Below are 13,862 nucleotides of genomic sequence, written 5' to 3'. Positions count from 1 at the left end.
AACTCAAGAGATTCAACTGTTGGGATCAACATGCCTGGCCCTTTTGGGAGCTTACAGCTGGGGTCCCAGGATTTTTGTAACTTTTAAAAGGATTTTTTTCTTTGACTTTTTCCTGCATGCATGTATGTGCACCATGTGCAAGTCTGGTGCCCTCAGAGTTAAGGTGTCACATTTCTTAGAACTGGGGCTAGTGGGGCTGGCGAGATGGCTCAGTGGTTAAGAGCGCCGATTGCTCTTCCGAAGGACCAGAGTTCAAATCCCAGCAACCACATGGTGGCCCACAACCATCCGTAACAAAATCTGATGCCCTCTTCTGGAGTGTCTGAAGACAGCTACAGTGTACTTACATATAATAAATAAATCTTTAAAAAAAAAAAAAAAAGAACTGGGGCTAGTTATGGTTGTGAGCCACAAAACTAACAAAACGTGAGCCCTTTACAAGACCAACATGTGCTCTTAGTCACGAAGCCATCTCTCCAGTCCCTAGGTTTCCAGAATTCAGAAGATCACTCCAGAATACCTGGCAGTGAGGGACACCACCTAGTTGTGGTATGGCTGAGTGGCATCTTGGGGAACTTTGGAGCAACTTTTGGGAAACTCAGATATGGCTTTGACACTCATCTCAAGCCCAGGCGGGCTTGGAAATACGTTAGTAGTGCCACAGGTTCAGGACACCTGCACCACGGTGTCAGGACACAGCAAGGCCACATTACCAGAATTGTCTCCTTCCGGAGCCCTATTCCTGGGTGTGTGTGTGTGGGGGGGTGCGGTCCACAGGGGGATCTGTAAAAAAAGAGGAACTAGGCTGAGGCTCATGGGTCATGGGGCCTCAGAGGACCGGAAAGGGGCCCCTTCCACCCCCATCAGCATAGGGGGTGGGGTTCAAAGCCAGACAGAGGACAGCAGAAGCAGCCTTGCCACCTTTCCCCTTTGCGCACGTTTGGCGCTGGGCTCCTGAGGGTTGGGGGGATCTTCCAGTGCTGTGGGAGCAGCAAGCCCCGAAGGGTGACTAGCCGGGGTGGGTCAGGAGGTGCGCGCTCCGTGATCCCTGCCCGCTGGTTTCCTCCCGGGTCAGCATTGCTTCTTATCAGCCGCGGCCAGGCAGCCAGACCCTTATCTGCACAGGCCCAGCATCCTCTGGCCTCTGCGCCAGCGGGTAAGAGGGAGGAAGCCAGGCTGTCGGGGGGCGGGGAAAGGGCGGGTCGGTCCAGGAGCAGCTCACTTTCTCTTGGAGGTACCCACCACGACGCCTCCGAAGCTACTCAGGCCCTCCGGAGCCCGGGAGGTGGCGCAGCCCAGCTCTGAGGCCCAACGGGATTACCTGGGGCACACCGGCCGAACTGGACAGTGGAAACTGTCTCCTGACCTGGACTGACAAACCTGACCACACAGCCGGGTTCTCCAAGCTGTGGAAACTGCTACAGGGTAAGAAAGACGCTTTGAACATTAAGGAGTGTCTGTGCCTGTATTCGGTGTTTGTTACTTCATTTATTCATTCATTCGCTGGAACCCACTAAGCAAAACGTCCTCAGTTGGGGAAAACAGGGCAGCAATGTGGGGAATTACACACTGGCAGGATACCCCAGACCCTAGAGCCCAGCAAACGTGGTAAGTAGGGTGCTGATGGGGTTGGGGGCCAGTAAGAGGAACTTTCAGCAAGGGTAGAGGCCCCTGGAATAGCCACGGAGAGGTGGCAGAGGGTGACTCTTGGAGACTCAGGGGGTCTTGGAGTTAGTCGGGAGATTCCTATTTTATTCCCAGCTGCAGGTAGGAGAGATTCTGAAAGATTGGACCTAGGTCAGAGACTGAAGATGCCCATTACAAACAATTCACAGGGTCAACGCTGCCCAGTATCTGGTAGACACCCCCTCTTGTGGAGGAGGCCCCCTCTTGTGGAGAAGGCCCTCCTTTTAGGTCCTAGCAGTTTCTAGGTCCACTTTTCTACCTTTGATTATTGAACCCCCAGTCCCTTTCTCGCCTAAGGGTGCTCTTATATTGAAAAGCTCAGGTTAAACAGGTGAGAGAAAGATGGTCTTTGGCCTTCCTTCCCCTTAACTTCACTCCCTCCCACAGGTTAGCATTCTATCCGTGGGGTCCATGTGCCCACCCCAGGCCGGAGCAGAGGTGGGTTCTGCCATGACTGAGAAAACTGAGATGGTATGTGCCTCCAGCCCAGCACCTGCCCCTCCCTCTAAGCCGGCCTCACCTGGGCCCCTTTCTACAGAGGAGGTGGACCACCGAAACACGTGCACCCCCTGGTTGCCTCCCGGCGTGCCAGTGATAAACCTGGGACACACCAGGCCCACAGGGGCAGCCATGCCCACCACAGAGCTCAGTGCCTTTCGGCCCTCTTTGCTGCAGTTAACTGCCTTAGGAAGAGCTCCACCTACCCTGGCTGTACATTACCACCCTCACCCCTTCCTCAACAGGTCAGTGGGCACCTCGGACTATGGGCAGTGCTTAGGTTTGGGGGCCAGGGTCTTTGCCTACAAAGTGTTCATGACCCACAACCCCTTACAGTGTCTACATTGGGCCAGCAGGACCCTTCAGCATCTTCCCTAACAGCCGGCTGAAGCGCAGACCAAGCCATAGTGAGCTGGACTTGGCTGAAGGTGAGTGTGTCTCTCGGTGTGTACTTGTGGGGTGCCTGCAGCTCATGTCTGATTGGCTTGTACTCTGCCACAGGAAGAAGTATTTTGGGAGGTTCACACACACCCCAACACAGGACAACTCACACAAGCGATAGCTAATGCAAGACCACAGTACTGAGCCTAGCTTGGGGGCTTACCCCTGTAATCCAGACTGATGCAGGAGAACCAGTTCAGAAGCCAACCTGGGCTATGTGAGTCCCCAACAAGCAAGCATTATAGCCAGAGACATGGCCACAGTAGGATATGGCAGCCACAAGATGACACTCCCCAACCCTTGAAAACACAGTCATGAGAGACAACCTTGGATTAGGATCACACAGAACTATGAGACCACAGTCAACCTCAGAACCCCAGCCACACATACAACAGCCACAACCACATCGCATGATCCTACACAACCACAGCCATCAGATAGGTCACCAGTCACCCTCAGGCCCACAGCCGGCAAGAACAGGACCTTTGAGAACCCAGAAATACACTTGCTAGTAATGAAACCACAGCCTGGACCTCTCAAGGGATCACATCGCTGTCATCAAAGCTTAATCAGACTCAGCAGTTGCGATGTCTACACAGCCCACAGCCTGGGTTCAAGCCCCACGTGGGAGCTGGTGGTGTTCAGTGAGGACAGCAGTGGGCGCCCTCTGTCCTCTACGCTGATGCTGTCCCTTGGGTCCTCAGGGCACCAACCCCAGAAGGTGGCTCGGCGAGTGTTCACCAACAGCCGTGAGCGCTGGCGGCAGCAGCACGTTAACGGCGCCTTCGCAGAGCTCAGGAAGCTGCTGCCCACCCACCCGCCCGACCGGAAGCTGAGCAAGAACGAGGTGCTGCGCCTGGCCATGAAGTATATAGGTTTCCTGGTGCGGCTGTTGCGAGACCAAGCGGCTGTACTGACCTCGGGCCCCAGCGCTCCCGGGTCCCGCAAGCCACCTGCGCGCAGGGGCGTGGAGAGCAGCGCACGCTGCGGGGCCGGGCACAGAGTAGAGGCTGCACGCTCACAGCCCGTGCTTCCTGGGGACTGCGATGGCGACCCCAATGGGTCAGTGCGACCCATCAAGTTGGAGCAGACGGCCCTGAGTCCTGAAGTGCGGTGACCCAAGGCAGCGGCGCCTCACCTGATGCTCAGTGAACTCACTGTAAAAGGATCTCAGGTCGCCCAGATGAGGAAACGCCCTGTAGCTCTGGAAGGGTGACCGGCGACGCCAGGGATCCCCAGACTTTTAAGAAAAATTTCCCACAGGCTACTTGCAGTGGTTTTGCCAGTGTCCTCTTGCCAGGGCCGAGGCCAAAGAATCGACAAGGCTAAGTAGCCATGGGATCCCAGAGGTCCTGAGGGAGATAGGGAAGGGTCTGGAAGCCTCCGCACGTCTCATCGGCGCCCCCTGCTGGAAGCGGGAAGACCCTAGACAAGTGTGTGGGAGGACCTACCCCATGAAGCCCAACTAACTGGTTGCGCTTATCCATGATCCTGTTAACCGCGACAACGAAGACTCAGGCACTCTTGCATTTGTTTTTCTTTATTTCTTTATTTCACATACACATTAGCCATTCAATGGAGAAGCCGAAGAGAGTCAGGCAAAGATGGTATAACAGAAGCGCAGTGACTGGGGTGGGGCGGGGCGGGGCGGGCGGAGAGGGGACAGACGGGCTGGCTGCCTACTTGCATTCCGCTAGGACACTGAAAACCCAGAAAACAAAACAGACAGTAAACTACCCTTGTTTCTTATGTATCTCAGTGCAGAGACGGGGGAGGGGAATTGGAGGGCAGAGAAGGGAGACCAGGCTGAAAGAGGAGCAGAGGGAAGGGACGCTAAGGGGGAAGCACACCAAATCCATTAGTACTATATATATATAGAGATACTCGTATATACTGCGTTTCTTAGCCTAAGAAGAAACTTGTTTGACGGGACGGGCGGCCTTTGCGGTCCGCGATGCTGGTGCTGATGGGGCGCACGGATCTCCCAAGAGGGGCCAAAGCAGGGGCTGGCCCCAGCTGGCTTGCGCAGAGGGGGACGCCCCGAGGGTGGATGGGGTGGGAGGGAGCAGAGGTGGGGCTGGGGTGCCCCTAGGGCTCTCGATTGGGGGACAAAGTTCTCATAACTTTATTGCTCCTTTTTTTTTTTCTCTCGTGGGGGGTCCGTTCAGTACGGTCGGGTTGGGGGAAACGGTGGGTCGTCTGAGCCACCCGGCCCCTCTGGGACCCAGAGCGCGGCGTCCGCTCCGCCAGCACGGGGGTGAGAACAAGGCACTAGGTCGGCCGGCCAGCGCGGGGGCGGGTGTGTAAGGCAGTCGACAGGGCTGGTTGCGGGGGGGTAGGGTGGGGGTGTGTGCCGGGCTGTGTGCGTGCGTGCGTGCGTGCGCGGGCCTGGGCAAATCGACCTGTCAGCGTGGCTGGACCTGTCCTGGAGCATCGAACCTCCCGGAGGGAGGGGGAAGAGTGGTGTTACGCGGGAAGGGGTCGGGGAGGAAACTACCAACTTGCTGAGCGCGCTCCTGATTAATGCTGGTGAGGGTCAAGTTGGCGTCTGGCTCAAAGAAGGGCGCTCGGAGTGGGGAAGGAGGGAAAAGGGACGTTTGTTCGTTGGCATTGACCTCTGCGGGGGAGGGGGTCGGGGACCCCCGCCGCGCCCCAGTGCCCGGAGGGGGAGGGGGCGAGGAAGGAGGGGGCGCCTGGGGAGACCCGCGGCCAGAGCAGCCCAGCCGCGGGGCGCACGCCGCTGTCCCGTTCCGTTAAACTCAACAAAGAAGGGATATGCGTGTTCCTAACAAGTGCAGAGTATTTAATTGATTCATAAACGTATGTATAATAGTTTGTGGGTTTTTAAAAACGTACTTTATAATGTAATAAGCACCAGGGTTTTTATGTTTAATTATCTTAAAAATAATTTTCTCTCGTCCTTTTCCTTTTGATCTTGTGTTGGTTTTTTTTTTTAATGTCGAGGTGTTTTTAAACGTTTTCTTCAGCCCTCCCACCGAAACCGAACGACGAAACAAATTAAAACCCCAGATTATCCTCGTCAACGCAGGAAAAAGGCAAAAAACCAACCAACCAAACCAGCAAACAAAAACCCAGAAAACTATCAAAAAGGAAAACAAAAAAACAAAAAAAAAGGAAAACACTCAGCTTTCATCCCCGCTAAGGGCAGGGCAGGCCCAGTTCTTTTAGCGTCCCCAGAGCCGCGAGGACATTACAACAAAAATAGAATTTTTTTTCTTAATCTCTTAACATACAAAGATAGGAAAACTCTCTGATGCATTGCACTTGGTTCAATGAAAAAAAAAAAAAAGGTTAATTTCCCCTATATTTTTTTGTGGGTTGTTTCCTCTTCTAAACACGTCCCCACATCTGTCGCCCTCATCGTCCCTGCCTGCCCCTCACACCACCACTTGGGAAAGGAGCACCACCCCCACCCCAGTCCTCCCGAGGGTACCTCTCTTGGGCACCTTGGGCCCCGGCCCAGCTGGCCTGCAGCTTCTGACCTCGCCCGGGGCGTGTGCCCCGCAATCCCACAGCGCCCACAGCCCGACTGTCCTCGACCGACCGAAGAGGCGCACGCGGCCGGGCAGGGACCCTCTTTCGCTAGCTCTTAGCTCTGACCCTGTTTAGCCAACCGAACTGAAAAATCATTGCACTTTGACCGCGCGTCACGCCCGGCCCGCCCGGCCCCCCACCCTGGGGCTCCCTCCCCTCGCACAGGAAGGCCCCCCGCGGGATGTCCACCCCGGCCTGGCCCTCGACGCCGCAGGGGAGGGCTTCGCTCAACTTCCACACAGAGCGCGGGGACAGCCGCCTCGCAGCCCCGAGCTCCCTGCTAGCGACCATTCGCCTGCTCAGGGCCGCAGCCTCACCAACTAGATTCTCAATAAATAAAGCCCACAACCCACCCCCACGTGGTGCAATGTTGGACCGACTTTCGGAAGATCCTGACCTGTGCTTTGTGTTTTCATACCGGAGAGAGGCGCATGGCCTTGAGAACGGGCCTGGGAGGGGAGATGCAGGGAAGGAGGACTAAGGCACAGAAAGACAAGCCAGAGGGGCCCAGTCACCCTGCAGGGGGGCTGGCGTGCTCGCGTTCCCCTCCCTCCCAGGGGGCTTTTCAAGACCCTCTGGACAAGCCTCCGCCATCCCTTACAGGAGGAGGGGGCTGGGAGGAGAACTGCTTCCTGTGGTGTGTTACGAAATTGTTCCCAAGTTGCTCAAACAGAGGAGTTCCCAACTGCAAACAGCGAAAGACCCAAACAATGACTGCCCCACCCCTAAATAAAGAGGAAAGACTTACAGCTAAAATCTAGGGAGAAGTGGCCACGGGGCGTGGTGGGAAGGGAAGGGGACCAGAAAGCTCCAGAACACTCTTTTAAAAGGATGACACCCCCCACCCTCCACAGGAACTCAAAGTCTCGAGAGCAGGACGCCTACCTAGCGCAGGTGGAGGCTGCCTTGTCCTCCTCGCTCAGCTCCGGGGGCCCTTTCTGCTCCACTCTCAGCCGGCCCCTGGAGGGCTGTGTGCAGCAAGGGCAGGGGCAGGGCAGAGGGGCGGAGCGAGGGCACCTGCATGCAGGGCTGGGGTGCGGGGCGACCTGGGGCCGACTCCCTTCACTAGGGGCGTGGCAGAGGGCAGCAGCCCTTGCGTCCTGCGGGCGTGGAAGAAGGTGCCTACGCTGGGCTGGGCGTCCAGTCCAGAGCATTCTGACTTTCCTGTGTGCTGTACAGAGGGTGTCCAGCCCGAGAACTGCCCGGGCGGTTCAAAATGGGGTGGTAGAACACCCTCTATTCTGGACTCAGGCTGGATTCAGCTAGCTCTAAGAAGCATCCCTTACCTACCCCGGAACGCCCTAGCTTGGTCCAGAGCAGCTGGGGCCAGAAGCCTGAGCAGAGGCTCCCAGGAAGGGCAAGGGGGGGGGGGGGGAGAGACGAAGTCCGGAGGGGAGCTCGAATGTCTACTATTGTCACGAGCTGTTCCTCTGGGCTCCTAGGGAAGCTTAAGTCCAGCGGAGGGTGGAGTCCCCAGGAACTGCCAGGGTGGCCGGCCAGTGAGCTGGCTGCTCCTTCCTGGGAAGGCCGGGCTGAGTAGGAGGAAGGCAGTCTTGTTGCATCCTTTCTTTCTGTTTGTCCTCTGCTTAGCAGAGTCCGCTTAGCATGCTTCTTTCTGCTTGGCTGCTGGTGTACAGCTCCGCTGAGACCCCTTTCCGAGGACTCCCAGAACTGGGCGGCTTTGGAACGCGGGGGTACCAGGGCTGGAGGAGGGAAGGGCTGAGTGGCTGACGACGTCTAAGTTTTGCTTTTCGGTGGGGCTGGGCTGGGGGATATTTCCATGTCTCAAAATTTCTTCTCCCCCATTTTGAGGAACCTCTTTTTTTTTTTTTCGTTTTTAAAATTTAGTTGTTTCTTTGTTGATCTTAATCAGAGGAACCAGGACTGTAATGGGATCAGGAAAAAAAAAAAGCGACCGTGAGAACAGCTGGGGCAGGTCCCAACTCCCATCTCATCCCCCCCCCCCCATGATCTCCAACCTCTACAGTGAGCTCAGAAGGAGGGGCCAGGGTGCTGAGCATCAGACCCCAATGGAGGAAGCCAAATCATTCTCTCCACCCTCTGAGGGAATCCCCCCCAGACCCCAGTGCAAGAGTCCAGCTGGCCTTCCCGTGGGCACGGTGCCCAGCGGGTGGGACCCCCATGGCTGGCACTGGCACAGACCTGGGATCTGGCCATGTTTGCAATTGTTTAGGTTTTTGTGTGGAACCTGGAAGGTGGGGAGGATGCCAGGCTGGGGCTTTTGTACCCACAGGGGTTGGGGGAGTAGGGTGGGGGTGGCCCAGCTAGAGTTCTTGCTGAGTTTTCTTTCTGTCCCTTTGGATTAAAAGCAGAAATACACGTCTGTACATCCCAGCCAACGTCCTGTCCCTCAGGCTGAAAGACTTGGGGGCAGGGAACCACATGGCTTCAGCTCTACTAGGGCCAGGACTGGGGGAGGGGGCCAGAGCCCACCCACCCTGACCGGTCGTGGGCCTTTTGGGCACCAGACTGGGGAAGGAGCTTGAAGCACCCTACGGTGGATATTGCTTCCCCCAAGGAAGCCAGCAGGGGGCGCTGCCTTCCCGTATAAAGGGCCCTGCTGGCAGTGAACACAGAGTATACACAGGGTGGACCCCTGGGGCTGGCTGCTTGGCAACGCCCTCCATCAAAGGCTTGAGTCTGGTTTCCAGTCCAAGAGTGAGTGGAGGACTCTTCTCCAGACCTGGTCTTTGCTTGGGTACCTGGCAGTACCATCACAACAAAATGAGGGTCCGTGATATTGCAACGAGGGATATCATCTTGGAACTCTATCTCCTAGACTTGGGTCTACAGTACCAGACAGACAGATGGACACACACACACACACACACACACACACACACCAGATATACACTCTACACACCAGATGTTTCCTCATTCCACCCTTGTCTCAAGCCCACACTGATGCTAGGCACACACAGAATGTATGACCTTGAGCTGCTTACAGTCACAGTCCTCAGGCAACAGAACTCAGATGCAGGGAGTGGGTAAGAGTCTGTGGTCCTATTTGCTGCGTGTGCACCAAACCATGAGCAGGCTGGATGCGAATGTCTGTGCTCTGCCGAGGTAGAGTCCAGCCTGTTAAATTGGGGTGAAGGCGCCAGGCTCCTGGAGTGGCCAACTTTTCAAAAGAAGCCAGAGATTCAGGCAGAATTTCATGTGAAAATTTCCAATGTTTAAAATATTGCTGGAGCCAGCCATGGTAGTACATGACTTTAATCCCAGTAGGTGGATCTCTCAATAGCTGGAGGCCAGCCTGGTCTACATAGTGAGTTCCAGGACAACCAGGGTTACATTGAGACACCCTGTCTCAAAAATAAACACACTATTAGAAGCCAAAATTGGTGGCTTATTTTTGTAATCTCAGCACTTAGAGGTGACTGAGGCAAGAAGATTGTGTGTAATTTGAGTACAGGACTTCACAGTGAGTCATAGGCCAGCCTGGGCTACAGAGTCAGGCACTGCCTTGAAATTCAGAGAAACAAAAAATACTATTGGGTCTAGGTGTGATGGAACTTACTAGTAATTCCAACACACAGGAGGCTGCACAAAGGGACCAAATTTGAGGTCAGCCTATTACATCCTGGCTCAAAAACAAAATAAAAATAAAAACCCCACCACTATTGGGGCTAGGAGTATGGCCTTGTCTAGCATATCTGAGGCCCTGGGTTCCAACTCTTATTTAAAAAAGCAAAAAAAATGCCGGACAGTGGTGGTGCACGCCTTTAATCCCAGCACTTGGGAGGCAGAGGCAGGTGGATTTTTTAGTTCAAGGCCAGCCTGGTCTACAAAGTGAGTTCCAGGACAGCCAGGGCTATACAGAGAAACCCTGTCTGGAGAAAAACAAAACAAAACAAAACAAAAAAAAAAAAAAAACAAGACCAAACAAACAAACAAAAAAGAACCAAACCAAAAACTAAGTCAAAAAAGGTAAAACATTACTATTCCAATATTGATCAGCTCACGCTGGACTTGGTCCCTCAGGCTCTGGTTTGAGACTGCATTAAGTGCCCGTGTGAAACGGGGTCATTAAACACAGGAATTAGCGATGGATTTGGAGAGGCGGTATCTTGCTCCTTTAGTCCCAGCATGTAAGGACCTGAACTCAATTCCTAAGCCTAAAGGTGGAAAGAGAGAAGTGACTGAAAAGAAATGTCGTCTGATTTCCACACGCATCCAGTGGTGCACACGCCCACATCCAGGCATTACACACACTCGCGAACAAACATACACAAATAAAGCAAAATAAAGTTCCATCTTCAAAGAGCCTCTAGAATCTTCTGCGGCAGTGATATTTGAGATGTGCGCCTGAGGCAGTCACTAATAGTGTCATGGTTTATGAGCATGGATGCTTGAACTGTGACTTGTGGAGTCAGGTGTGGAGATGAACCTCGTCCCTCAGGAGTGTTAGGTGAGCGCTCTGCTACTGAGCTCTCCATGTCTCCCCAGCCATAGCTTTTCTCTAATTTCAATGCACACTGCTACATATGGCTAGTGGTGAGGAGACAGAGGTGCAATGGATGGACACCCAGAAATGCGGGTACAGGTTGCAACAGCAAAGGGTGCTGCGTATCAGTGATGCCTGCTGGGTACCTGCAGGATGTGCAAAGGTGGCCTGCCTCCCTCTGCGGGTTCTCAGGCAGCTGCCCAGAGTCCCACTCACTAAAAGCCAGGTAAGGACCTTGAAAGCTGAAGTGGAAACTCAGGACTGAGCTTCCGCACAGAACAAGGAGGCCAGTCGGCAGAACTCTGGGCTTCTAGCTCTGGGCTTTGCCTGGACCTAAGGGCTGGCTAGTGTGGACTCCTACATCATTGCTCCAGGTCATGGGAGCCACCCTTCCTCTGCTTCCCTAACAGACACAGGCTAGTGGAAGACACCCGGGACACGGAGGATGGGGAGGGGGGCATACCAAGGTCTGAGCTGGCTCCTGTACTATACAGCTTTATAGTCTCAAGAGCGGGATGGGGACTTAGAGGGGCTTGCACCCAGGCCTGGGGAGCAGGGGTCTGTTGTCAAGGCCAGCCCAACTTTCCTGCTTACCCTCTCCCTGCCTTCCAAGCTGGGCCCAAAATTGATTAAAACTAAGTTAAAAAGCACTGTTTAGAGAATGATAAAATTGCCAAAATTTTCTTTTCTTCCCTCATTCTATTGTCCTGTCTCCATCTGGTGCTCCAAGGATCAGCTAAAGTCATTGGTTACTGTGGAAACCACTCCTGATTGTCCCCCTACCGCCTTCTGCCTGCCCCCAGGCCCAAAGGCTCCTGCCCTGGAGTGTCTAACTTTCATTTCCCCATGATCCCCAGACACACCTGACCAGTCAAGGGCCCTGGACCGAGAGTACTTATTTCCCCACCTGCGAAGTAAGGCAGTGAGGGGAAGAAAGAGAGAGACAAATTGTTTCCCAAACTTGCCTCAAACTCTGACTTGGCCTCAAAACATCCAAGTCAAGCAAGCAGAGAAAGTGAAGGAGGGAAAACCGAGGGGGTGGGGAGAGAGAGAGAGGTGGTGGTGGGGGGTAGCAAGGGTTCCAGCAGCAGCCGAGCAAGCGCACTGGCAGGGGAGAGGGAGGGAGAAATGGAGCCCTGCTCACTCATGGTGCCAGCCCAGTGCTGGGAGGGGAGGCCCCTGCTGTCCCTTCCTCTGGCACCCCCTCCCACCTTCTGCCAGCAGGGCTTTCTCGGCCTCCCTGGCACAGAGCAGAGTGGGCTGGCTCCAGACCCTGCTCAGAGCCATTGTTTTTCTTCTCAACACCCCCAAGTTCAAGTTCATCTGGGTGTTACATCATGTCTGGTTGCTCCTGGAAACCAGACGGGTCAGACGTGACTCTGGGGAAAGGGGGTGGGAGGCTGGAGGGGGGTTGAAGTTCCCTTCTCCTCCCTCCTCACCACTAGGGAGCTCTGAAGTTTGACTAAGTTGTGTGTGTGTGTGTGTGTGTGTGTGTGTGTGTGTGTGTGTGTGTGTGTATGTGTGTATGTGTGTGTTTTAAAGGAAAAGAAAGAAAGAAAAGAAAAGACCCTCCAAGCACACACAAAAAACTTCTATCCACCAAACTTTCTCTGGACTGGGGCCTCGGCAGAGGCGGGGCAGGAGGCAGCAGAGGTGGCCCAGAGGCTCTGAGCAGGGGTGGATTTCCCAGGGCTGAGGAAGCCAGCAAGGAAGTGTTTTTTATAAAATTTACAAAAAGAAGAATATTCGTGTGTTCTTTTTGAAAGCCCTGGCCTTCAAAAGCTGCCCCTGGCCTGTTCTTGAGGTGGGTCCTCCCTGTGTTCCAAGTGTCCTGGGTTCTTGCCCGCTCTTCTCATCTTTTCTAGATACAAGCGCACAAGAGATGTTCATGTGTGCACACGTGCACATGAGCTTTCTCAAGGCAGTCTGGGGACCTCATGCTGGAGGGCAAGTCTGGCTTGTCACCTTTTGAGAGGTAGGGGTGGTATCATCAGGGACTGGGGGCTCCAGCATCCTGACCTTCATCCTAATGGGACTTGTGGGGACTTAGGGCTCCAGGGCTGCAGCCAGCTCTTCCCGATGCCAATCTGAGGGTATGCGGCCCACCAGACCTACTTTGTCCCTCCTCCACCTTCATCTACCCCACCCAGTGCTGGGGAAACAGGGAAGGACAGGGTTAAGCAGGACAGGAAGAGGTCCAGGAGATAAGGCAGTCTTCCTAGTTAGTACCTCATTCTTTCATCTTTGCCCCATCAGGATGGCCCAGAGGCCTCTGGCCTCAGGCTGCCTTTCCCAGGTCCAGGGCTGTTAGAGCTAATTATCCAATTAGCTGATTAGCCAGGGAGCCTGAGGCTGCCTAGGGAGGCTGCTCAGCTGGGAGGAAGCCTGGGTGTGCAGTTCGTAAGGAACAGCCCTCCCCAAGACTGAGTGCACACTCCCCACGTGCACACCTCTGCATGCACTCAGGCATCTCCTACCTGAGACTGCTGTGGGATGTTCAGAAAGTTGCCGTCCCGGGATCCGATGCTGACAAACCGGTTGGCAGAGGAGGCGCCTGTCGTTGTGAATGCTGTGGGGAGCAGGGGAGCGGAGAGAGGGAGAGACCAGGTCAGGCTATGAGACCCACCTGGGCACTGCCTCACTGGGCGGCTGAGAAAGGGAGAGACTAGGTTAGACATGCTGCAGGGTAGACTGGCAGCAGGAAGGAAGAGTGAGGGGCTGCAGCTAGGGAGGCCAGGCTCCAAGCCCTTCCTCTCCATGACCAGGAGCACACACACATATCCTCCTGTCTCAGCCTGTCAAGGCTGGGGTGAGGAAGGGCCCTTGAGGCTGCAGCTGAAGTCCCCTGGGTCTAGTTCTGTCCCCTACTGAGACAATGGCTGGCACCAGGTTTACCAGTGGAGTCCCTAGCTTTTCTACTTGTAGAAGGGCCGTGCAAAGGTGGAAGCTGGGCAGCCTGGAGCAGCCTGGCTTGGCCGGGCAATGGCCCTCTCAAACAGGCCACCTCTCCAGCCCCACAGCCTCACCAGGGGGCTGTACCACTTACCACCTTGGGCAGTCCCATTGGTTGGCAAGTGGCTCAGGAACTCACAGGGGTCCAGTGGTGGGCCGAGCCAGCAGGAGTGGTCACAAAAGAACCTGTGGCCTGGCTGCCTGGCTCTTGCTGTAGCAGAGAAGCTGAGGCACATGCCACTCTCTTCCCATCAATGAGCTA

At 54.9% G+C, this 13,862-nt stretch overlaps 2 protein-coding genes across 13 annotated transcripts in view; one reads left to right on the top strand and one right to left on the bottom strand.

Annotated features, from left to right (window-relative positions):
• The first annotated feature begins 1,243 nt into the window (after positions 1 to 1,243).
• Lyl1 (LYL1 basic helix-loop-helix family member) lies at positions 1,244 to 4,260 on the top strand. Its single transcript, XM_021169298.2, has 4 exons — positions 1,244 to 1,425; positions 2,074 to 2,429; positions 2,521 to 2,612; positions 3,330 to 4,260. The coding sequence occupies exons 2-4, from the start codon at positions 2,098 to 2,100 to the stop codon at positions 3,740 to 3,742; spliced, it is 837 nt and encodes a 278-aa protein (XP_021024957.1). The 5' UTR covers positions 1,244 to 1,425; positions 2,074 to 2,097; the 3' UTR covers positions 3,743 to 4,260.
• The window catches only part of Nfix (nuclear factor I X), a 95,265-nt gene continuing 85,552 nt past the window's right edge, over positions 4,150 to 13,862 (bottom strand). For all 12 annotated transcript variants that reach the window (XM_021169294.3, XM_021169293.3, XM_021169291.3 and 9 more), the window contains 2 exons: positions 13,126 to 13,217; positions 4,150 to 8,064 (listed from right to left, as the gene is read on the bottom strand). In XM_021169294.3, coding sequence (XP_021024953.1) covers positions 8,050 to 8,064; positions 13,126 to 13,217 — 107 coding nt within the window. In that variant the 3' untranslated portion in view covers positions 4,150 to 8,049. The remainder of the gene's footprint in view (positions 8,065 to 13,125; positions 13,218 to 13,862) is intronic.

The sequence above is a fragment of the Mus caroli genome, unplaced genomic scaffold, assembly GCF_978045245.1.
Source record: "Mus caroli unplaced genomic scaffold, Mus_caroli_1 scaffold_10, whole genome shotgun sequence".
Lineage (NCBI taxonomy): Eukaryota > Metazoa > Chordata > Mammalia > Rodentia > Muridae > Mus > Mus caroli.
The sequence above is the reverse complement of the archived record's forward strand: the minus strand, read 5'-3'. Positions and strand labels throughout refer to the sequence as shown.